General features: G+C 49.9%; 1 protein-coding gene across 2 annotated transcripts in view; it reads right to left on the reverse strand.

Moving 5' to 3' along the window:
• Positions 1 to 33: 33 nt before the first annotated feature.
• Positions 34 to 24,068, reverse strand: part of PIK3R5 (phosphoinositide-3-kinase regulatory subunit 5) — a 103,121-nt gene continuing 79,086 nt past the window's right edge. The window contains exons 6-19 of one of the 2 annotated variants that reach the window (XM_064271772.1): positions 19,201 to 19,270; positions 15,860 to 16,034; positions 15,158 to 15,311; positions 13,404 to 13,487; positions 12,428 to 13,142; positions 12,166 to 12,328; positions 11,522 to 11,644; positions 10,890 to 11,018; positions 10,626 to 10,719; positions 10,195 to 10,271; positions 7,828 to 7,921; positions 7,673 to 7,755; positions 6,989 to 7,101; positions 34 to 6,860 (exon numbers count right to left, since the gene is read on the reverse strand). In XM_064271772.1, the coding sequence (XP_064127842.1) occupies positions 6,713 to 6,860; positions 6,989 to 7,101; positions 7,673 to 7,755; positions 7,828 to 7,921; positions 10,195 to 10,271; positions 10,626 to 10,719; positions 10,890 to 11,018; positions 11,522 to 11,644; positions 12,166 to 12,328; positions 12,428 to 13,142; positions 13,404 to 13,487; positions 15,158 to 15,311; positions 15,860 to 16,034; positions 19,201 to 19,270 (2,222 nt within the window). In that variant the 3' untranslated portion in view covers positions 34 to 6,712. Of the gene's footprint in view, positions 6,861 to 6,988; positions 7,102 to 7,672; positions 7,756 to 7,827; positions 7,922 to 10,194; positions 10,272 to 10,625; positions 10,720 to 10,889; positions 11,019 to 11,521; positions 11,648 to 12,165; positions 12,329 to 12,427; positions 13,143 to 13,403; positions 13,488 to 15,157; positions 15,312 to 15,859; positions 16,035 to 19,200; positions 19,271 to 24,068 lie in introns of both variants that reach the window. The other variant, XM_064271771.1, reaches the window with a different exon arrangement.

A 24,068-nucleotide genomic window follows, 5' to 3' on the forward strand; every position in this document is an offset into this window, starting at 1 on the left:
CTATTTGTTCAAGTTATTGGTTTAAGTTAATGATTCTGGATCTTTTTTTTTTTTTTTTTAATGTAGGTATTTATTGCTATAAATTTCCCTCTGAGTACCACTTTGGCTGTGTCCCAATGGTTTTGATATATTGTGTTTTCATTTTTATTTGATTCTAGGAATTTTAAAATTTCACTTTTGATTTCTTCTATGACCCAATAGTTTTTTTAATAGTGTATTATTTCATGTCTGTGTATTTATTTATTTATTTTCCTTATTTTTCCTGTTGTTGATTTCTAGCTTCATATCACTGTGGTCAGAGATGATGCTATTGCTTTGTATGATTTCAATATTTTTTAATTTGTTGAGAGTTGTTTTATGTCCTGGCGTATGATCTATTCTGGAAAATGATCCATGTATGCTAGAGAAGAATGTATATTGTTCTGATGTTGGGTGAAGTATGCTATACATGTCTGTTAGGTCCAACTGACTTATGGTTTTATTTAAGTTCTTAATGTCCTTAGTGATCTTCTTTTTAAATGTTCTGTCTGTAATTGAAAGTGATGTGTTGATGTCCCATACTATTACTATGAAGTTGTCTGTCTCTCCTTTCATATTAGTCAGTATTCATTTCATGTATTTTGGAGCATTGCTGGTGGGTGCATATATATTTATAATTCTTATGTATTCTTGTTGGCTTGACATTTTTATTATTATGTCATGTCCTTCTTTATCTCTTGTAATAGATTTTAATTAAAGTCTATTTTATACGATATCAGTACAGCCACCCCTGCTCTTTCTTGTTTACTGGTTGCATGGAATATTTTTCTCTTTCCTTTTCAGTCCATTTGTCTCCTTATGTCTGAAGTGTGTTTCTTATAGACAGCAAAAGGATGGATCATGTTTTTTAATCCATTCTGCCCCTCTCTGCCTTTTGCATGGGGTGTTTACATCATTTACATTTAAGGTTATTACTGAAAATGAAGTGCTGCCTCACTCATTTTGCTATTAGTTTATTCAGTGCTTCATATCATCTTTGTTTGGATTTGGCTGCTTTCTTATGATGCGCCTATTTGCTAACTTCCTTCTTTTCTTCTGAATGTTTCTTCTTGGTACTTTCTTAGCAGTTACCACATGAGTTACATTACACAATTAAAATTGCAACAATATTTAACATATGAACAACAGTTAACATACAACCTTAACACAATAAATCTATTCTTGATATGCTAGTGCCTCCCGCATTTCTGTTAGTTTGTCCCCATTAACATCAATATGCAACCTATATTTGATAAGTACTTTGTACTTATTTCTTACAAACTTGATGTTATATTGTTTGTGGGATTTAATTATTGAGTTTATTCCCTGAAAATATCCTTATGATTGTCCATGCTGTTGCATTTATTGGAGATCTCTCTCTCTTCTATCTTTTGTTTATTTTTTCCATGTAGAGATACGAGAATTTATTTAATGGGCTTGCCTTTCCATTTGGAGTATTCCTTTGAGTAATACTTGCAGAGCTGGTCTGGTGGTGGCAAATACACAGAACTTCTGTTTGTTTGGGAATGTTTTGATTTCCCCCTTGTTTTCGAAAGAAAACTTTGCTGGGTAAAGAATTCTTGGTTGGTAATTGCTTTCTTTCAGTATTTTATATGTGATGCTCCATTGTCTTCGGGCCTCTAGTATATCTGGTATATCGTAGTGCATTTTTCTTTGCTGCTTTGAGAATTCTCTCCTTGTCTTTGACTTTCAGGGCTTTTATTAAGACACGGCATGGAGTTGATCTTTTTTGTGTCTCTTTTAATTGGAATTTTGTAGCTTCCTGAATTTGTAAACTTGGTTCTCTGCTCAGATCTGGGAAATTTGGTTATCTCTTGGAAAATCATTTCTATGCCTTTATTGTTGTCGTGTTGCTCTGGAATTCCAATAATTCTGTTAGATTTCTTAATTGAATCCTATGCTTCCTTTTGGGTTTGTTTGTTTTTCTTTGCTCTTTTCTCTTGTCTGGAGATTTTATAAGTTGTTATTTTGTCTTCTAATTCATTTATTCTCTCTTCTGTCTGTTCGACTCTATTGTTGAGTGTCCTTCTTACATTTTCTAATTCAGTTGTTTTATTCTTCAGTTCCAGTAGTTCTGTTTGTTTGTTTTTTTTTTTATGTTTTCAGTTTCCTTGTTGAGTCTCTCATTTTGTTCCTCCATTTGCTTCCTGATCTCCTCTAATTTGTTTTCTATGTATTTTTGTTTTCTTTAAACATATTTGGCACCATATTTGGAAAAGTATCAATCCTTTGCACCATTCTGGCCTCCACAGGAGAAATTTCCTCTTCTTCATGTTTTATTTTTGACTGGTCCTTCTGGTTTTTGGGGAAATTTTCCTGATTGACCACTCTGGTGGTGCAGAGGTCAAGTGCTCAACTGCCAACCCAAAGGCCAGAGCCTACATCCACCAGACACTCTACTGGACAAAGATGCAGTAGCCCCCCTCCACAAAGACTCACAGCCTGAGAACCCCACAGAGCAGCTCCAGGCTGCTCCACAGGGTCACTATGAGTCAGCCCCGCTGTGGGCTGCTTCCTTCTGTATTGCCCCGTCAGTTTGAAGTATTCCCCTCACCTTACTGCCCTACTGTTCCTCCCAGTCCTACTCCCCATCTGTCTCAGGCCTCAGTGAGAATCAACAGCACTCTCTTGCAGCACCACAGTGTCCCTTTTCCCCCTCCCAACTGTATAACCCGCGAACTCCCACAGCCAGTTTGTGCCACCTTAAAAAAAACTGGGCTACGGCTTCCTCAGATTAGCTCCTTTTCTGTGTCCCCTGTTTGGGGTGTTACCCAGCCCCATCCCAAAATGGCCGCAATGAGAGAGCACTCCCAATGTTAGCAAGTTGGCTCTGCCAGCTTCTGTGCCACCCCTGTTCCTCCTCTCTCCTGTTTTTGGACTCATCCCTACTCTCCCACACCTCAGCTGCCATCTGGAGTTCTGTGATCTCAGTCTGTGCTTGTTTGTACTCGGTGTTCAGTGGGTTAGTTGCTGGGGGAGTGGATGGAAGTCTCTATTCACTTTGCCATCTTGCCCCCCAGGTCTCTGAGACTATTGTTAATTTTTCTTCCATCTTTTTTTTTTTTTTTTATGTTCTTCAGACTGGATAGTTATTGATATATCTTAAAGTTCACCAATTCCTTCTTTTGTCATTTCAAATCTGCTACTGAGCCATTCTAGCAAATTTTTCATTTCAGTTATTGTACTTTTCAACTCCAGAATTTCTTATTGTTCTTTTTAAAATTTTATTGAGAGTCTCTATTCATTGAGTCATGGTCACCATATTTTCCTTAAATTTTCTAGTTTTTTTTTTCTTTTTTTTTTTTACATACTTATATTAGCTGCTTGAAGCCTTCATCTACTAAATTAAACATCTGGGGACACGCAGAAAAAGTTTCTATTGACTGCATTTTAATTCCTAAGCATGGGTCACATTTTCTTCTTTTCATTTCTCCCTTGTATATCCTCAGCATGTGTGTTAGGCTCCATCAGCCAGGGATGTTTAGATGGCTTGGGCCCAATCTGGTTCCTGACGAGCATTTGCACAGCCTCCAGTCAACCCAGGATACACGAACAGCTTATCAAACCCCTATGGATGTCTCAACTCCCAGAAATTCCTGTCACATTTCCAGCTAGTCTGTGAGTTTCTCAGTCTTCCCTTATTTTTCATGATATTGGCACTCTAACGGAAACTGGTCAGGTGTCCTGTAGGATGTCCCACAATCTGGGTTTGTCTGATGTTTTTCTCACAATTAGACTGTCGTCAGGGGTTTTTGGAAAGAATCCTACAGAGGTGAAGTGTCCTCATTTGATTTTGTTTTTACCCTGTACGAGGTATGCTGTGCTTCTAGAATCTACGGGTTGATGTGCTTCATAAATTTTGGCCAATGTTGGCAGAAGCCATAGTGTGCAAGCTCTAGGCCCAGGACCTGGGAGGCATCACATGTCTCTGCTTGATCTCTTGTGCTAGCATGCTGGTCCATGGAATCTGAGAGACACACAGAGAAGACCTGAACCCAACCTGTGTTGTGCAGCCAAGTCACTCTGAGCCCAGCCTAGATCAGGTGACCCTAGATGTCTTTTTTTTTTTTCATATGAGCAAGGATAAATTATCAAAATCTTAATCCGCTGAGTTTTAGGGGTGGTTTATTGTTTGCAAGAGCTAGCTGATGCAGAGTTAGAGTATCTCACAGTACTCCCTCCATCATGAATAGTTGTTCTGGGAAACTGGTGTGTACCTACAAATGTTCTCCTCCACCTCTTCTTCCTTCCTTATGAGCCAAGTCTAGAAAAAGCCCCAGATCCAGAGGGCCATCATAGCACTCATTTTACTTCCTCTCAGCAGCATGGTAGGTTCAGGGTCCTCTGAACCACCCATCAGCAACAACAGCCTCAGGACCATCCTTCCCCTGAGGCTTTGGGTTACTGGGGGCAGCTGTATATATGTGCTTATATTTCTCAAGTGAGGTGACACAATCCCAAGTATTGAGTCCTTAGATACAGGATTATTTGTTCTGTGGGTAAGTTTGGAACAGGGTGTCAGGGAAAATTTTAGGACCATATCTTTGCTACAGAGTGGAAAATTGCAAATAAGATAAATACATAACCCCCCAAGAATCTTACTTCTGCTACATCTGAGGTGACATCCAACTAGCAGTTAATTGTCATGCAGCAAAATAACTGTAGGTCATTAAATCAAGACTAGTCATGTTTTATTTGACAATAATATTAAATTCCATTCGTTTATTCTTGGATACCTGCTCAACATGTAGCAGGACAACCAACCCACACAAGAAAATATCAAAGGTACAGGGCAGACCACTCTTCCAGAGCCTGGAGCCAGTACAGATGGTTAGGAAAGGGGAGGAATGGTGATAAAAGGTAGGAGCTGGCTCTGTCCACTTATCTCAAGTTATGAGCACTCTGGGCTGTGATTACATGGGCTCCTAGAAGCCCAGGACCTTTGGAGCAGGATGAAAAAGAAAGGAGGACCTTTGTGCAGGAGACAATTTTATGCTTCCATGGCTACTTTCCCCACCTCTACCAGTCCAAATCCTGGCCCCAAATCCTGCCCTATCATCCTAACCCCATTTGGTTCAACTTCTCCAACCATTCCAACCTGGAGGATTTAATGCCAGGCTCTCGTGATGGTCATTTCCCATGCATGAGTTCCATTTTCCCCAACCAGGCACGAAGCTCCGTAAGGCCAGGCCTTCCATCCTCTACCGTCTTGCCTACACACCAGAATAGCACCAGTGAACTTTTGGGGTTGGATGAGTCTGCATGCAGTGTGCACCAGTCAAAGGAGTGAGGTGGGCATAGGGCGTTCTTGGGCCAACCTGGTAGAGAAGGATTGAAGGGTGGAGGCACCTGAGCAACCCCCATCACCCCAACAAAGGCAATTCCTCCTTTGGATGGTAAAAGTGACCACTGCTCACCCCCTCTGTCTTGGTTCTCCCTCATCAGTGAAATGAAAAGGAGTAAACGAAGGGCATCCCAGAGACAATGAGAGTATTATGTGGCCCAAGACAGAAGGAACCAGCATTCAATGGGTACTTCCACTAATCTTTACCGAGCACCTCCTGTGAGCTAGGCACTGGGTTAGGTGCTCTGCAGATAATCTTTTTTCAATCCTTTCCAAAAATCAAACCAAACCCATTGCCGTCAGGGGGATTCTGACTCATGGCAACCCCACGTGTTACTGAGCAGAACTGCCCCATAGGGTTCTCTTGGCTGTAATCTTTAATGGAAGTAGATCAACGGGCCTTTCTTCTCTGGTGCCGCTGGGTGGGTTTGAACTGCTAACCTGTCAGTGAGCAGCTGAGTGCAAACAGTTCATGCTACCTAGGGACTTTTTTCAACCCTTTAAAAAGGTTTTATTTCTCCCATTTTAGTGCTGTGGAAAGAAGCTAATTAACTTCCTTCTGGTCATTTAGCTAGAAAGCAACCGAACCACTACTGAATTTAAGCCTGTCCTATCTCCCAAGAGATAGATCCAGAAAGGGCCTCAAGAGAGAATCTGTACCAGGTCCTGACAGTAGACAGGTAAAGTGTTAGTGCTGTTTTTCAGAAGACCCAGGGAACATGAGAGAAATTGTGTGCGTGTGTGTGTGTATGCATGTGTGCTTGTATATGTGGGTGTACACGTCAGTCTGAGTGTGTGTGTGTGTCTATGTGTGAAAGAGAGAGAAGTACTGAAGGTTAAGAAAGAAAAATCTCGTCAATGTTTCTACCTTCTGAGTCTCAGAGTAGAGGGGACAGAATTCCAGACACAAAGGGTTCCCCACGTCTTTGACGAAATAAGAGATGAGCTCAAACAACGGTTCGAAGAGGAGGCCTACACCATGCCCCAGAGCCTCAGATCTTTCCTCTAGACAACATCCTAGCCCATGGTAACTAGCCCACCTGTCCCTTCCCATCCACCCTGAGGAATCTAAGGGACTGCATGGCTGAGCCTCTCTCTCCCCACTGCCTAGTTCTTTCCAAGGAGAGCCCTAAAGCCTGAGGCTCCAGAAACCATCTACCTCCTGTCCCCTGCCTGTTGCAGCACCCAAAGCAGGACCCTGGCCCAGTGCAGTGCTATCCAGTTCTCCACAGGGAGCAAGACCTTCATCACCAAATGTGGGCGGCGGGAAGTGGGGGCTCAGAGGAGGCTGCCTCAGGGTTTCCTGTCCAGCCTGGCACCGAGGCCACACTAGGGCAGAGCTCCGCTGAAAGTCATGATGGGCAGGCAGAGGAGGGAGCAGAGGTCAGGTGAGGCCTGGGCCAGCGGGTAGGTGGCCCTCTGGGGTGGTGGGCGGAGGCTGCTCTTCTCTGGTTTGTAGCAGGGTGAGATCTCACACCTGTGGGGCAGGGCAGGTGTAAGGACAGGCCTTCCATCCCTCCAGCTCCTTGCCTCTGGGGGCAGATGCTGACCCCTCCCCTGGGACCCTCCTTCACTGAGGCAGAGCTGGGTACGCTTCCTTCCTACCTGACCACACTTTGTAGGATCTTCCTCTCATCCTGGTCCAGACACACCACGAAGGGGCAGCTGTTGGAGCCGATGATCTGAACCTTATCCACTTTGACCTGCGACGTGGTGATCTGGGAGGATGTCCCAGGTCAGCGCCCAGAGCCCTGCCACCCCAGTGTTTGCCCACTGTGGTTCCTTCCCGTGAAACTGCCCATCCGTGTCTCAGGGGTAGGGATGGGGATTTGGACGGCGGCTCTCCGGGGTAATGGACCAGGTCAGTGGAGGGGTCCTGAGGCCTCAGTCGGGCCCTTCCTCCTCTCTGATCTCTGCCCTTTCCTCATCTAGAAGAAGTAAGTGCCCCCCCGCCCCACTGCTCTCACTGTGAGAGCCATGGGGGTCTCTGACAGTCCCTCTGCCTCAGACTCAGCCTCTCCTAGAATCCACCACAGAACCTTTTCACATACTCAAATAGTCTTACAAGGGCATCCCTTCCTCTTCATTCCTTACAACGCTCCACACCCTTCACCCTCCTTCTCCCACCCACATGCCCTGCCCCAGAATATAGTTCCTCCCTTGGACGCCCCTCTGCACGCACACCCTCTCTCTCATACACACACACACACACACACACACACACACTGTCCAGTAAATCTCCTGCCCTTGGCCCTTGGACTGAGGGGGGTGTGGCTGGAAAGCCCTTACCTGGTTGAAGCCCTTCTTGGATTTGGGGTTTTGCCTCTTTACCACCTCTGTCAGGGTTAGCGTCAGGGCCTCCATGTTGGAGTCTGTAGGGTAAGGATGGCTCAGGCCAGGCTCCGGACCCCCCTGCCGCCGCTCCCTTTGCCCTGCCCACTCACCTAGCTCTTCCTGCTTCCGGCAGGCCTTGCTGAGGTTGACAGAGGTACAGACCTTCTCCATATTGTTCCAGCGACTCCGTCCACTGATGGCCCCCTGGAAGTACAGCAAAGTCTGATGCACTCAGCCCAAAGGTCTCAGTGCCTGTACCTTCTCCTCAGAGCAGGGGCTCCGGACCAGCAGGACAAGGAGCAACTTACAGTCAGCATGCCACCAGGAAGCTCTCTCATTAACCCCCCTGGGTGGGCTTCCTCACCAAGAGCCCTTTACCATCTGTACAGACCTTCACCCACCACCCGTCTGTCAGTTTGTCACACTGTGGTGGCTTGTGTGCTGATATGATGCCGGAAGCTATGCCACGCTACTTCAGAGCTCCTGGGCTTTCCGGCTGGAATGCTCCTGGTTTCACACCACCTTTCTGGCTGCTGTTTCTCTCCCTGTGGGCCACCATCCTCTAGCCACCGGGGGACGGCTCTCAAGGCTGTCTCCTCAGCCCTCTGTTTTTTTTACTCCAGGCTTTTTCCATTAGGGAATCTGGTCCACGTTCTTTTTTCATTACCACCTATATACCCATCTTCATATTCTGCGCCGGAGTTCAGGCCCATATATCCAAGTTCCTATTCTGACTTTGCTTATACCTCTCATGAGCACCTCAGATTCAACACTGTGATCTCCCCCCACCAAACCTGGGCCTTTTCTGTGTTCCCCACTTCAGTGAATGGTACCGCCAACGGCAAAAGACTGAGATCCAAGAGTTTTGGTTCTTCCTTTTCTAATCCAAGCACTGCTGACCATATAACTCACACAGCTCCCATTTCTTTCTGACTCTACAACCACCACCACCATCACCACCATCCCACTGCAGACTGCCCTCATTTCTCTCCACCAGAATAGCCTCCACCACAATAGACTTCCAGCACGGCCTGTGGACTAGTCTGTTCTCTGCAGAGTTGCTAGACAATGCTTGAAAACCTCAAATCCGATCATGTCGCACACATTCCCAGCCCCAGCCCATGCCTAAACCCCTAAAGGACAAGACAGAATTCCTCTCATTGCCCTTGGTATTCTGGCCCTGCCTATTACTTTAGCCTCACCTCATCATCACGTTCTCACTCATCCTCTGCTCCAGCCACTCTGGCCTTCTTTCAGCGCCTTTTGATACAGCTGCTCCGTCCCACCACAGGGCCTTTGCACATGCTATTTCCCCTGCCTAGAGACTGCGTCCCTCTCTTCTTAGGCTAATTAACTCCCAGTTAATTAGCTCTTTCCAATATCAAATCAATGTCTCTTCTTAAAGAAGCCTTCCCTCAGTTTCCTGACCGGATCGAATCCACCCCTTAGGGATCCTCCCAGTCCTGGGAGCTCCTTCATCTGTTTGTCACAGCTGTACTTTCACATCTTGTGGGGTCTTCTAGCCAGTGTTCACCACCCTGTAGACTGTAAGCAGGTCTCTTGGGACCATGTTTGTTCTTTGCTCACTCCTGAGAACACTCCTGTGTCTAGAAGAGCACCCGGACATAGTAGGTATCTAACGAACACCTGGCGCACAGTCAGCGCTCAGTGAGTGTCAGCCCTTCTGCCTAATTCCTTGACCACAAATTTAAAGTAGTCACATCATCTCTGTACCTGCTCTTTGATTGTCTTGTCATCAGTTAACTACTGCTCTGAAATTGGCCACTTAACTGCTTCCTCGTTTCTTGTCTGTCTCCCTTCTCTAGCAGAGTGAAATGGGGGGCCTAGCCTTCTCCCCTCACTGCTATTTCCTCTTGCCCAGCAGTGAGCTTGGCATGAAAAAAAAAATTTTTTTTTCAGGTGCTAAATAAATATCTTTTGAATGGCTGGAGGAGGAAGGAAGAAAAGAAGGACGGGGGCTCCTGGTCGGTGAGGGCAAGCCTCTCTCAGCCTCCACCTGGAGCAAGCAATGGTCGGAGACTCTGTTCTCTGGTGCGCTCCAGAGTTCACCCTCCCACCCCTACCCATAGCTCCCCTCACTCCGTCTCACACAGGTGCCACCTCCCATGCACCCGGCCAGGCACAGCAGCCCCAGAGGCCCTGGCCTCTCCCTCATGCTGCCTCTGGAAGCACCCCCCGCCCCTTGCCCCACCTTGCCCCCCAGCCCTGTAGCCAGGCCCAGCAGATCCCTCCCTCTAACACTTCATGGAAGTTGCTGAGCACTTTCAGGTGATGGGAGACGACAGGGAGGGAGGCCTTGAGGGGGCTGGGAAGAATGTCCACGCTCCACTCGCCTCCCACAGCACCCAGGGGAGCCTGCTATGGCCCTCCAGCTTAGGGACAGAGGAGTCCAGCTCTGGGCTCATGCCCCAGTGGGTAGGATCAGCGAGGGGACTGGGCCTCAGCACCACTCTTACCTTGCTGTAGATAATGTGTAGTGTTAGAGGGACGGCCTCCCGTTCGCCATCAATACCCAGCCGCTTGCTGCCAGGACCTGCGACACACACAGAAAGACCCTTCACTCCCTCTCACTTCCTCTGCCAGGCACAGACCAGGTGACACCGCTTCCTGCGGCCCCCCTCCCCATGGTCCCGCCTCCCCATGGCCCTGCCTCCTGTAGCCTCGCCCCCGTGGCCCTTTCCATGGCCCCTCCCGTGGCCCTGCCTCCTGTGGCCCCCTCCAGTGGCCCGCCTCCCTACGGCCCCGCTCCCCATGGTCCCACCTCTTGTGGCCCCCACCTCCCGTGGCCCCACCTCCGGTGGCCCCTCCCGTGGCCCATCTCCCCATGGCCCCGCCCCATGGTCCCACCTCTTGTGGCCCCGCCTCGCATCAGCACCATTGTACTCACCTGAAGCCTTGATGGCCCGGGTGGCAGCAGAGTGACCCAGCTCCAGGGACTGGATGAAGATCTCCGTGGTCTTCTCCCCTGTGCTGAAGGTCAGCTGCAGAGGGCACGGGCATCAGTGTGGACCGCGGGAGGGGCCCAGCCACCAGGGTCCTCCAGCCCAGGGCTGCTGGCTCTGGGGGGTCGGGGTGGGACCTGCGGGCGCTGCGGCCTCCAGCGCGTGCTGGGCAAGGAGGCAGCGTGAGGTGGGCGGGCGGGTGGCCGTACCTCCGTCTGGTAGACCTGCAGCAGCACTGGCCGCGCGGCGAAGCGACAGTAGTAGAGCAGCATGTCGGCCAGGATGGGCAGCGGGGCGGCAGATCCCGCCAGGGGCCGCGATTCCGGCTTCAGAGACTGCTGCGGGCCGGAGGGACACATGGACAGAGTGAGAGGAAGAATATAGTAGAGGTTTTTTTTTAGGGGGCAGAGGCACGGGCAGACGAGAGACAGTGACAGTACACCAGAAACAGAGAGAGAGAGAACAGAGGTGCAGAGGCAGAGAGCCAGGCAGGGCGATGGTCAGACGCAAGCGGGAAACAGAATGGCCGCCAGCCTCCACGTCCCCGCCTCACCTGAGACCTGGGCCTCCGAGGAGCTGAGGAAGGGGGCTGAAGCCTAAGGTCGGCAGAACCCAGCCTGCACACTGCTGAAGACCCTCCCCTGTCACGGAAGTGCTCCAGCCCTTGCCCTAGTGCCCTGGCTTCAGACTTGGCCCTGCCCTCACCCACCTTCCCTGCTCTTTTCCAACTTAGTCCTGGCTGTCCACAGAGGCCTCAAGCTGGGTTCCCCAAGCCCAAGGCCTTCTAAGTAGGTGGGTGCCTGCAGCCAGCAGTCATCCCCCCACCCTAGGGCCCACTTACCTGGCATAGGACTTCAGGGGGCAGGTGCATGAGGCCCAGCACGTTGCGTTCGTACCAGGGGTCTAGCATGCCAAGGTAGTGGGAGATGTCATTGGTGCTCTCCTCCCAGGGGACTGAGTCCAGCTGCTAGGGCAAGGGGCAAGTGTCACTCCCAGGTCCCCAGGACCTGCCCAGCACTGTCCCAGGGCCCAGGTGGCCCCTGCACCCTAGTCTGACAGAGTTCAGTACATGTCATCTGGCAACACATCACACCTAAGTGCAGGGCGGGGACCACATCAGGGCTCCAGGGCAGGCAGAGAGGACACCCAATACCAAACCAGTTGCCTCCAGCCAGCTCTGACTCACGGCGACCCCATATGTGTCAGAGTAGAACTGGGCTCCATGGGGTTTTCAATGGCTGAATTTTTAGAAATAGATTGCCAGGCCTTTCTTCCGAGGCGCCTCTGGATGGACCTGAACCTCCAACCTTTCCGTTAGCAGCTGAGCCTGTTAACCATTTGTAGCACCTGGGGACTAAGGCATGGAGGAAATGCCCCATAAATACAGGTGACTGATGACTTCCAGCCAACTCCTGTCAGGTAATTGGAACCCATTCATGCCCACTCTATCTTCCCACCCCGTCTGGTCCTGGGCTGGGAACATACTGCAGGGCTGGGGTGCCTTGGTGAGTCCGTAGGGACTGGGGGTGTCTGGCTCGGAGACACTGGGCAGGCACTGGATCCAGTCCCCTGGCCCCTCTTTACAGGCACATAGAAGAACTGCAGCTTGAAGAACCGGGTGAGGAGAGGGCGATTGTTCTCCAGCCGCCTGGCACGAGAAGAAGACCGTGAGAAGGAAGCTCCCTCAGACGCTAAGCCTCAGGCCCCAGAGTACTTCAGCACCACAGCCCAACTACTGCGCTCTTACCGCAGATTGCTATATGCCCGTGCCACCTTGCCCGAAATCCGATCTGAGCCGAAGACCACGACACGGAGGGTGGAGGCCTTGGGGTCCTCGTCCCCGCTGAGGAAGGGTCGGCGGGGCTGGCGGCGTGAGGCGGGGGCCAGGAGCCAGCTGGGCAGCTGGGCGCTAAGCTTGGCCGGGGGCAAAGAGAGGGAGCGCTGGGCTCGGGCAGGGAGCAGGCCCAGGCCGTCTAGGGGGCTGCAGAGGCTCTCAGCCCGCCGTAGTGGGAGGCCCAAGTCCGCGCTGCCCTCCAGGGTCCGCGAGTCCCGCCGCAGCACCAGCTGGCCGGTGCTCTTGAAGAGTTTATAGATCCTGTTGAACTTCTGCCCGGGCCTGCGGTGGCCCTGGCGCTCCTGTCTGCTGGGCTTCCGGGGCCACTCGGGGGAGCTCTCCTCGCTGTCCTCCACATACCCGCTGTCCATGCCATCGGAGAGGCAGGAGACGAAGGAGGTCAGCAACTGGCTGGAGAGGGCAGGCCCTGAGGCCTGGGAGGAGGCCAGCGACAGGGCAGAGTCGCCTGAGGCCTCTGAGCTGGTGGAGAGCAGAGAGTCCCTCTGGGCACAGTGCCCATCGGTGTCCAAGTCCTCCTCGTCCTCCTCTTCTTCCTCCCCTTCATTGTCCCTCAGGACCCCCGGCTGGAGCAGCTCCTGTTCCTTCAGCAGGATTTCCTGCAGGATGTCTGCAGAGAAGCCAGAACGGACCATGTGGGTGTCTAGGCCTACATCCCCCTCTTGCTCAGGAGGTTGACAGGCTCAGACGGAACACACTTGAGGAGGAGCACAGGGCAGAAGGGTCAGGGCCAGCCAAACTCAGCACTGCGCCTGCTCAGCCTAGAGCCTGCTCAGGTGGGAGGGCTCTGGGGGGTAGGAGGCACAGACCCAAGGGCAGACACAGAGCTCAGGCAGGGTGGGGGGACTACCTGGCCCCAGCAGCTCCTTACCGAAGCTGTCCTGGCTCCAGCTGTAGGTGTGGCACCTGGCCACAGGGATGGGAATGGTGTGGAGCTTGCCAGGGTTCGCAGTGTCTGTAGGAACAGAGTGGGCAGGAGATGAAGGCAGAGAAGGGACCTTGAGACCAGCTGGTTCAGTCCCTATCCCTTGTGTCCCAGAAGGGAAGACACCAGAGTTGGGAAGGACCCATACAAGGCCACAGCTAGATGGGCAGAGGTCCCATCACTAGCTGTGTGGATGTGGCCAGGGCACAACCTCAAAGCTTCATCTTACAATGTCCAAGTGGGAAAACGATGGTACTATCTCAGAAGGGTTTTCTGAGGAATACTGTGATCCAACACCACCAGTTCCTGTGGAGTCGATTCCAACTCGTGGCGACCCCATGTGGGTCACAGTAGAACTGTGCTCCATAGGGTTTTCAATGGCTAATTTTTCCAGAAATAGATTGCCAGGCCTTTCTTGCAAGGCACTTCTGGGTAGGCTTGAAGCTCTAAACTTTCAGTTAGCAGCCAAGTGTGTTAACTGCACCACCCAGGGACTCCAACATAGTGATAAAACCAAATGAAACCCATTACTGTTGAGTCGATCCCGACTCATAGTGACCCTACAGGACAGGGTAGAACTGCCCCACAGAGTTTTTCCAAGGCTGTAGATCTTTACAGCAGCAGAATGCCACATCTTTCTCCCGTTTAGCAACTGATGGGTCCAAACCACTGAGCTTTCTTTCAGTTAGTGGCCTAGTGTTCACCCACTGGGCCACAGGGCTCCTTCACTATAGTGATAAAACAAAAATACTCAAGCCCGTTGCCACCAAGTTGATTCCAACTCATAGTGACCCTGTAGGACAGAGTAGAACTGTCCCAGAGGGTTTCCAAGGAGTGGCTGGTGGATTTGAACTGCCTACCTTTTGGTTAACAGCCAAGCTCTTAACCACTGTGCCACCAGGGCTCCTAATATTGTGATAAACTCATTGCCATTGAGTCTATTCTGACTCATAGCGACCATAAAAGACAGAGGGAGTGGCTGGTGGAGTTGAACTGCCGACCTCTTGGCTAGCAGCCGTAGGTCTTAACCCCTGTGCCACCAGGGCTCCGGTATTGTGATAAAACCAAACCAAACCTGTTGCTGTTGAGTTGATTCTGACTCATAGTGACCCTGCAGAAGAGAGTAGAACTGCCTCATAGGGTTCCTGAGAAGTGCCTGGTGGATTTGAACTGCCGACCTTAGCAGCCATAGCTCTTAACTACTAGGCCACAAGGGTTTCCAATATTGTGATAAACCAAAAACCAAACCTGGTGCCATCGAGTCTATTCTGACTCACAGCAACTACTAAATGTTCCCCAGAATCTGTTCCCTTTCTTCCAGGGTAATGGAGTTGTAGAGATGACGTTTCCCAGGCTCCTTTGGGGCTGGGTGTGGCCATATGACTGAGGGGGCTCCAGGGAATGTGTGCAGAAGTGATGTGTGCAGAAGTGACGTGTACAACTCTACAATATCTTCAACTTACAGAAACCCCTTGCCCTCAGTTAGTGCTCTCTTTTCCTCTTACCACAAGTTGGAACATGAGGGCACCCCAATCCTAACTCTGTAGATGGGAGCCCCAGAAGATGGCAGAGCAACAAGATGTTGAAGAACCTACGTCCTTGAATAACTGTGTGGAGCAGAGCCACCAGACTACTCGCTTTAGGAGTGAGAACGGGCACTGGGGAAGGCAAGCAGAGCCCCGTTCTCCCAAGAGCCTCACCTAAGACGCCAGGGAAGCCGGCTTTTTCTCCCACCGCTTGCAGCTTGGTCCTGAGCCACTGCCGGGCCTCAGCTGCATCCCTGATGCCAGATGCCAGCTCCTGTGCCTCTGCGGTCTCCATGAAGATGTCCTCAAGCTCTGCCAGGGTCTTGGACTGAAACCCAGGAGAAGACAGGGTTTGTTCCTATACCACAGCCTGGCTGCCCACCTTTTTCCAGCTCCTAGGGTCTTACTGTGGGCAGCAGCAATCAGAGCCCTCCCTGGCCTCATCACCCACCTCTGTCCACAGATGGTTAGGGGGCCAGGTCCCCTCCTCCTCCCCCTATTCCCAGAAAATGGCCATGAGAGAAAGGACTTCAGAGCTCAGTACAGGAGCCCAGAGAGGGCAAGGAACGTAGAACTCAGGATTTCTGGCTTCAGTCCCAAGCTTATTTACATCCCACTCAGCCCAGCCATCTTCTGAGGCACCAAGCATTGATGCCCAGCCCCAGGTTGCCACCCAGTCCTGGTCAGGACCCAGCAGCCTGAAACCCTCTCAATGAGGCCAGGCCTTCAGCCACTGGCCCACCATGGCCCTCTGGGCAGGGCAGTGTACCCTGGAGACTGTGGCACTGAGGTGCAGCGGCGGAAGGGCTCCATCTGTCTGGAGACATGCTCCATGGGGAGGGGACAGTGTTAGGCCCCAGGGCTCCCAGAATGTACCTGCAGCCTGCAGTGGAGGCCTGGGAGGTCACAGTGGGCCCCAAAGGTGGCCTGGAAGGCGTGCAGCAGCAGAGTGATGTAGGCACTATGGGGCGAGTGTCCGGGTGAGCTCAGCTTGTCGGCCACAGCAAGGAACTCAGCCTGCACCTCCACTGGGTTCAGCAATAGCACGGTGCTGGGGGCACAGGGCATACGCTGTGGATGCCTGGGGAGGGCTGCACAGCACACTGAGGGGTGGTCCCACGCGTGGCGCCCTCTGGTGCTCAGCCTCACTGAGGCCTGGGCCTCCCCACAGCCCAGGCAGGGCCTGAGGAAGTGACCCGAGGCCTGGGGCTCAGGGGTCCCAGCTCCCAGGGGAAAGCTTGGCGTCTGCTTTTGAACATTTTTTAGCCCAAGTTTTCAAAGACCTTTTCAATACTGAATTTAACTTTTTAACACAAAATTCACCTTAATTCTTACTTCAATCTATTTCCTACAGGATGCGAGATTACTCAAACCCGGGATTGTGTTTTGGACAGGTGATTTTAAGTGAGGTGATCTTTTCCTTGGGAGGTGTGGTGGGGGCAGGGCAGCCACACACTGTCCTGCAGTGTGGCCTGGGCGGGTGGTCCACACCACTCCTCCAGCAAGGGTCCTGGCGTGGGGTGGCATCTGCCCGAGGAAGGGGTGCCAAGGCAGGGCTGCATCTCATTCCTCCGCTCAGAAACCCATTGCCATCGAGTCCATTCTGACTCAGCGATTCTATGGGATGGAGCAGAACTGCCCGATAGGGTTTCCAAGAAGCAGCTGGTGGATTCGAACCGCCAACCTTTTGGTTAGCAGTCAAATGCTTAACCACTGCACCGCCAGTGCTCCTCCTCCGCTCAGAGGGGATGCGTATTCTAATTTGCCCAAAGCCACATTATGGGCTAGCATCAAGCTTTGAGGGGAGGGGGTGGAAAATTATGGAGCATTGCCAACATATCCAAACACTAAGAGCAACAGTGAAGCCCAGGTGTCCATCACCCAGTTAACAGCTATCCACACATGGCCCTTCTCACTTCCCCATACCACTCCCTCCCTCACCGTGTGATTCCAAAGTGAATCAGAGCTATCACAGTGTTATATCCGTGAATACTTTAGTATGGATGGTGCTCTCTCTCTCTCACATACACACACATACACCCACACACATTTCTGTGCTACTTGTAAACACAGTGCAAAGAAGCACCACAGCAGGTAGCGTTTTCTCCAGTCTCCAGGGCACAGAGACAACATCGGTGTGTGGCAGAGTCCCCATCCTTTTGGGAGAAATGGCATTTGATTTCTCTATTTGTAAGAAAAGGGAGCTTAGCGTGCATAATCAACCCTTTACTGGGCTGCTAGCCCTTGTGAGCACCTGATCCATCCTCTCCATGGACAGATAGATGGATGGATGGATGACAGACAGAAGTGTGCTGGGTACGGGCTCCATCCTAGGATGAGACTAATGGGTCCCTGACCTCATGGCCTTGCACATTTTCTCTGCGGAAGAAGGTGCCATCACTCTTGATTCAAAGACACTGAGGGCGAGCCCAGGAGCCCTGGTGGCGCAGAGCTATGGCTGCTAACCAAAGGTCAACAGTTCGAATCCACCAGCCAGTCCTTGGAAACCCCAGGGGGCAGTTCTACTCTGTCCTATAGGATCGCTATGAGTTGGGACGAACATAAAGTCTCTCGGCAATGGGTGAAAATGAACTGATCGCCCCACCTACTAACCTCTCTTCCTACTCACCTCTCTCTGCCTCTTTCTTTATCTGAAATATCGGATACCATGAGGATTAAATGAGCACCTAGAACAGTGCCTGGAGCGCAGGAAGTGCCCAAAGGTGTGGATCACTCCCAGACCAGATTCCTCCCCAGCCTGCCCGCCTCAGTCCCTGGCGGGGAGTCTTATCTACTCACGAAACCGAAACCGGAGGGAGGCACAGGATTTTTAAATCCTGCCTCTCACAAAATCAACCGCAGGTTTTGTTTTTGTTGTTTGGGTGTCTGTTTACCTAGGAGGAGCTCCAGGGATATCTGCTCAATGACGTGAAGTGTGACGTGAAACCTGGGGCAGAGGAGGGAGAGGAACTGGGGCTGACTGTCGTTTCCCAGCCCACTCGCGGAGGCCAGAGAGCTGCCTGAGAGTCCTCAGGATAGGCTTCTCTCTCTGGGGCTTTCCAAACTGCCGGTGGCACCCATTAGTGGGTAATGAAATAAATCTTGTTAAATGAAGTAGAATAGAATAGGACAAAGTGCATCGTACACGGTCAGGGTACGTTTCATTTTATGAAATTGTTTCAGGTGTTGTGTGTGTGTGTGTGTGTGTGTGTGTGTGCAGAAAGACATCGTGAAAAGATCCTGGGCTTTCCAGTAAGACACTTAGCTGTGTGATTTGGGGGAAGTTACCTGACCTCTCTGATCTCTAGTTTTTTCATCTGAAAAGTTGAGACAAAGTAAGATAATGTGTGCCCAGCACCTGGCACCATGCCTGGTGCTTGGTAGGTTGGGGTTAGCCTTTTCTTAAAGCCTCAGACCCCTTTAAGGATCTGAACCCTCAGCCCGGAAAAATGAATCTATGCATAAAACATTACCAGTGACTTCTGAGGCCCCTTGAAGCCCATTTGTTCATGGACCCTGGCTAAGAGCCCTGTGATAGAAGTGCCGTTAACTTTGATGTGTTGCTGTTGCCGTTAAGTAACTGTCAACCCCAAACCAAACCTGTTGTCTAGTTGATTCCAACCCATAGTGACCCTATAGGACAGAGTAGAGATGCCCCATTGGGTTTCCAAGGAGTGACTGGGTGATTCACACTGCCGAGGTTTTGGTTAGCAGCTGAGCTCTTAACCACTGTACCCACGCAGAACGGAATAAAATGCTGCCTCCCTGGTCCCGCACCATCCCCATAACTGGCTGTGGATCAGACTGTTGTGATCCACAGGGTTTTCACTGGCTGATTTTCAGAAGTAGATCTCCAGGCCTTTCATTCGAGTCCTTATTAGTCTGGAAGTTCTCCTGAAATCTGCTCAGCATCAAAGCAACACCCAAGCCTCCATGGACAGACGGGTGGTGGCCATGCATGAGGGGCATTGCCCAGGAACACAACTTGAGTTTCCCTCATGGAAGGTGACAGTTCTACCATTGAACCACCAATGTCCCCCAGTTAAATGATAGTGATTATTAATATGGCTGTAGCTGGGGTGGGAGGAGGTGCGGTTATGGAGGGAAAGCAAGGGTAGCGGGGACTCCACCTACCCACAAGGCTGCCTCCCAGCCTCCCTGTCCCTCCCTCTGTCCCTCCTTCCTCCATCCCTCCCTCCTTTCCCAAGGGCACTCACACAGTGGAGCTGCGTTGACTCCTAGTGGGCAGGCCCTGCTCAGCCCTCACTAGCCTCTGGTAGGAGATTCCTGTGGGAAAAAAGAAGCCAGTTCACGGGTTTACTTGTTCCTTCAGCAAGCACTTCCTTGTGCCTCACAGGGAGCCCAGACTAAGTTATAAGCTCCTGGATGAGGCTCCTAAGAAACTGGGGGAAGGAAGCTGACAGACACCTCCTGTGTGCCTGGCGCTTTGTTTCATGTGTTCCTCAAAGAAACACCCTTATCTTTTTTTTTTTTTTTACCTCAGCCGACAACCCCCCAATTCTGTCCTGGGCCTTGCTCCCCTCTGGATTTCCTCAGCCTCTCTGGCTGCATCAATTTCCTAAGGGCCAACCTCTCAGCCACTCTTCCCAAGCTTCATCCCCAGGCTCGGGGGCAGCCTGGCGAGAAAACAGATTGAGGGTGAAACACCCAAGGAAGAAACCTGAGTTCTTTTCTGGCTTTTCTGTGTGGCCTTGGGCAGGTCACTTTATTGCTGGGCCTTAGGTCTCCTTGTAAGCGGCAGATTAGGCCAGAGGGCTCTGAGGCCTTTAACAGTCTATGATTCTGAGGCCTCACCTTGGCTCCACCCACCCTGCCAGGGTTTGCTCCTCTGAGGCAGGGGATCCTGGGAGCTGGCCGAGTGTCATGCAGCCCAGCTGCTCCCCTCTCAGGGTCCTACGTGTCCTCTCACATCCCACAGCCTCAGCGCAGTCTCAGCACAGGCCAGGCAGCAAAAGCGTCCACATCTTTCCACCTCAGCTTCGCATCTCTGCCTCTGTTTCCACCGACTCTCTCAGGTGACTGCCATGTTACCTGGTCTGTAAGGCTGACTCCTTCCTGGGTCTGCACCACAGACCCTGCCTCCCAGCCCCTTCTACCACTCTCTCCTGTGTTTTCAAACATGCTGAGAAGAAATGAGCCAAACACTTTTCCCTTTTTCTGCAACTTAACTTAGTCCTGTAGCTGGAAAACAGTTCCTTTACAATATGTATTCAGTTCTCTGTCAGTCATGGTCAAGAGTTTAAACAAAGGCTGACTCTGCAGGGAGTGAGGAACTCAGGGGGCGGACACTTTTTTTTGTTAAACTTTTTTGTTAGAGCTTGGAAATAATCACTTAGAACTCCAGGAGAGGCTGGCAGGGAGCAGGGCCAGGATGCTGGATGTCATCATGACCACCACGCTGGACTAGGTATGAGCTGGGAGCAAGAAGGAAATCCCTTCTGTTAAATTCAGAGCCAAGGCTGGGATTTAGAGACAACTTTATAAACAGAAGGGAAACCCTGGTAGCATAGTGGTTAAGTGCTATGGCTGCTAACCAAAGAGTCGGCAGTTCGAATCCACCAGGCGCTCCTTGGGAACTCTATGGGGCAGTTCTACCCTGTCCTATAGGGTCGCTGTGAGTCGGAACTGACTCGACGGCAACGGGTTTATAAACAGAAGAGGACATGGAACCAGGGATAGCATTGCTGATATCAGATGGATCTTGGCTGAAAGCAGAGAATACCAGAAAAATATTTACCTATATTTTATTGACATCCAAAGGCATTTGACTGTGTGGATCATAGCAAATTACAGATAACATTACGGAGAATGGGAATTCCAGAAAAACTTAATTGTGCTCATGAGGAACCTGTGCATAGACCAAGAGGTAGCAGTTCAGACAGAACAAGGCGATACTGCGTGGTTTAAAATCAGGAAACGTGTATGCCAGGGTTATATCCTTTCACCATACTTATTTAATCTCTATGCTGAGCAAATAATCTGAGAAGCTGGACTATATGAAGAAGAACGGGGCATGAGGATTGGAAGAAGACTCATTAACAACTTGCGATATGCAGATGACACAACCTTGCTTGCTGAAAGTGGAGAGGACTTGAAGCACTAACTGATGAAGATCAAGGACTACAGCCTTCAGCATAGATTACACCTCAACATCAAGAAAACAAAAGTCCTCACAACTGGACCAATAAGCAATATTATCATAAATGGAGAAAAGATTGAAGTTGTCAAAGATTTTATTTACTTGGATCCACAATCAGCGCCCACAGAAACAACAGTCAAGGAATCAAAAGACACATTGCATTTGGCAAATCTGCTGCAAAAGACCTTTTTAAAGTGTTAAAAAGCAAACGTGTCACTTTGAGGACTAAGGTACACCTGATCCAAGCCATGGTATTTTCAGTCGTCTCATATGCATGTGAAAACTGGCCACTGAGTAAGGGAGACCGAAGAATTGATGCCTTTGAATTGTGGTGTTGGCAAGAACATTGAATATACCACGGACCGCCAGAAGAACAAACAAATATATCTTGGAAGAAGTACAGGCAGAATGCTCCTTAGAAGCAAGGATGGCAAGTCTTTGTCTCATGTACTTTGGACATGTTATCAGGAGGGACCAATCCCTGGAGAAGGACATCATGCTTGGTAAAGTAGAGGGTCATCGAAAAAGAGGAAGACCGTCAACAAGATGGATTGACACAGTGGCTGCAACAATGGACTCTAAAAAAAAAAAAAAAAAATTTTTTTTTTTTTAGGACTCTAACATAGTGACAATTGTGAGAACTGCACATGACCAGGCAGTGTTTTGTTCAGTTATACATAGGGTTGGTATGAGTCAGAACTGATTCGATGGTACCTAACAACAACAACCTAAACAGAAAGGCCCTGATTTTTGCTTAGTTGCTGTTAGCTGCTGTTGAGTCAACTTCAAATCATGGAAACCTTATTATGTATGACAGACAAAACATTGCTTGGTCCTGCATCATCCCCACAATCGCTGGCATGTTTGAGTCCATCACTGAGGCTGTTGTGCCAATCCATCTCACTGAGGGTCTCCTTCACCCTGTTGGTCCTCTACGTTACCAAATATGATGTCTCCATCCAGCGAATGATCCCTCCTAATGATATGATCAAAGAAAGTGAGTCAGAAAATGTTCTGTGTGATCCATGAGGCTTTCATTGGCTAATTTTCACAAGTAGATCACCAGGTCTGTCATGGACTGAATTGTATCCCCCCAAAATATCTGTCAACTTGGCTAGGTCATGATTCCCTTGTATGATTGTCTACCATTTAATCATCTGATGTGATTTCCCTATGTGTTGTAAAACCTTTCACTATGACGTAATAAGATGGATTAGTGGTAGTTATATTAATGAGGTCTACAAGATTAGGTAGTGTCTTAAGCCAATCTCTTTTGAGATATAAAAGAGAGAAGCGATCAGTGAGACATGGAGACCTCATACCACCAAGAAAGCAGTGCTGGGACCAGAGCACATCCTTCGGACCTGAGGTTCCTGCGCTGAGATGCTCCCAGACCAAGGGAAGACTGATGACAAGGACCTTCCTCCAGAGCCAACAAAGTGAGAAAGGCTTCCCCTGGAGCTGGCACCTAGAATTCGGACTTCTAGCCTACCGGGCTGTGAGAGAATAAATGTCTTTTTGTTAAAGCCATCCACTTGTGGTATTTCTGTTATAGCAGCACTAGATGAGTAAGACAAGGCCTTTCTTCCTAGTCTGTCTTAGTCTGGAAGCTCTGCAGAAACCTGTCCACCATGGGTGACCCTGCTGGTGTTTGAAATACTAGTGGCATAGCTTCCAGCATCACAGCAACACACAAGCCACCACAGTACAGCAAACTGACAGATGGGTGGTGATTTGTTTAGTAAATGGCAGAAAATTACCAGTTTATGCTAGTCTCATTTGTGACCTAATTTGCTTTGATTTTTGGCCTTTCATTTGATGTTTATTCTATGTGATTGTCACATGTTTGGAAGCTAATGTTATGTTTATTTTGATACGAAAGTCCCTGAAACTGTGACTATTACTATTAGGACTTGGGATACCATCTGGAAGCGGCTCATATGCATTACAGAGAAATGTTCCCCTTACCACCCCTCCGCCCCTCAATCTGATATTGTCATGGAGACAAACTGATATTCCCTAATCCCCCTAACCACTAAGCAAACACATGGACAAACAAAATATTCTCTTGACCTCATTGCTGTTGTCATTTACCATTTATCAGCACCCGATTGGCCCATTCCTTCACCCTAATTCTGCCTCTATTTACCCAGGACATAGAACTGGTCACACTACTGGAAGCAGGGGGCTGTGAGACTACTCTTGCCTCCACATCCGATTTGCTCAAAAAGCTAGGCCATCGGTTTCCAATCCCACAGCCCCCCTGACACTCCCCTCCCAAAGCTGACCAATGTTTTCCCAGCCACACAGCCCAACAGCTCAATTTGTTGTCATTCTTCTTGACTTCTTGGTTTTTGCTTTTTATGAGTGTTTGATACTGTTGACAACTTTCTCCTTGAAGCTCTCTTCTCCTTTAGCTCCCGTGACAAGGAACCTTCTCTAAAATCTCGTATTTCTGTATCTGCTTATCTTGTTGTTGCTGTTAGTTGCTGTCGAGCCATGGTGACCCCATGCACAAGAGAACAAACCCTGCCCGGGTCCTGCGCCATCCCCATGGTGGATTGTAGATCAGACTGTGGTGATCCAAAGGGCTTTCAATGGCTGATTTTTGGAAGTAGATTGCCAGGCCTTTCTTCCTAGTCCATCTTAGCCTTGAAGCTCTGCTGAAATCTGTTCAGCGTCATAGCAACACACAAACCTCCACTGAGAAACGGGCAGTGGCTACACCTGAGGGGCATTGGCTGGGAATGGAACTCGAATCTCCTGAATGGAAGCCAAAAATTCTACCCCTGAACCACCACTGCCCTCTCTGTTTATCTTAGGATATTTTAATAGACTCATTTTGGGATTGTGGCACAGTTAGAGCTGGTAGCTGCCTCATATCAGCCATGTTGCCTCCATGTCGTCTTGCCATTTGCTGCGTTA

The sequence above is a fragment of the Loxodonta africana genome, chromosome 18 (assembly GCF_030014295.1).
Source record: "Loxodonta africana isolate mLoxAfr1 chromosome 18, mLoxAfr1.hap2, whole genome shotgun sequence".
NCBI lineage: Eukaryota > Metazoa > Chordata > Mammalia > Proboscidea > Elephantidae > Loxodonta > Loxodonta africana.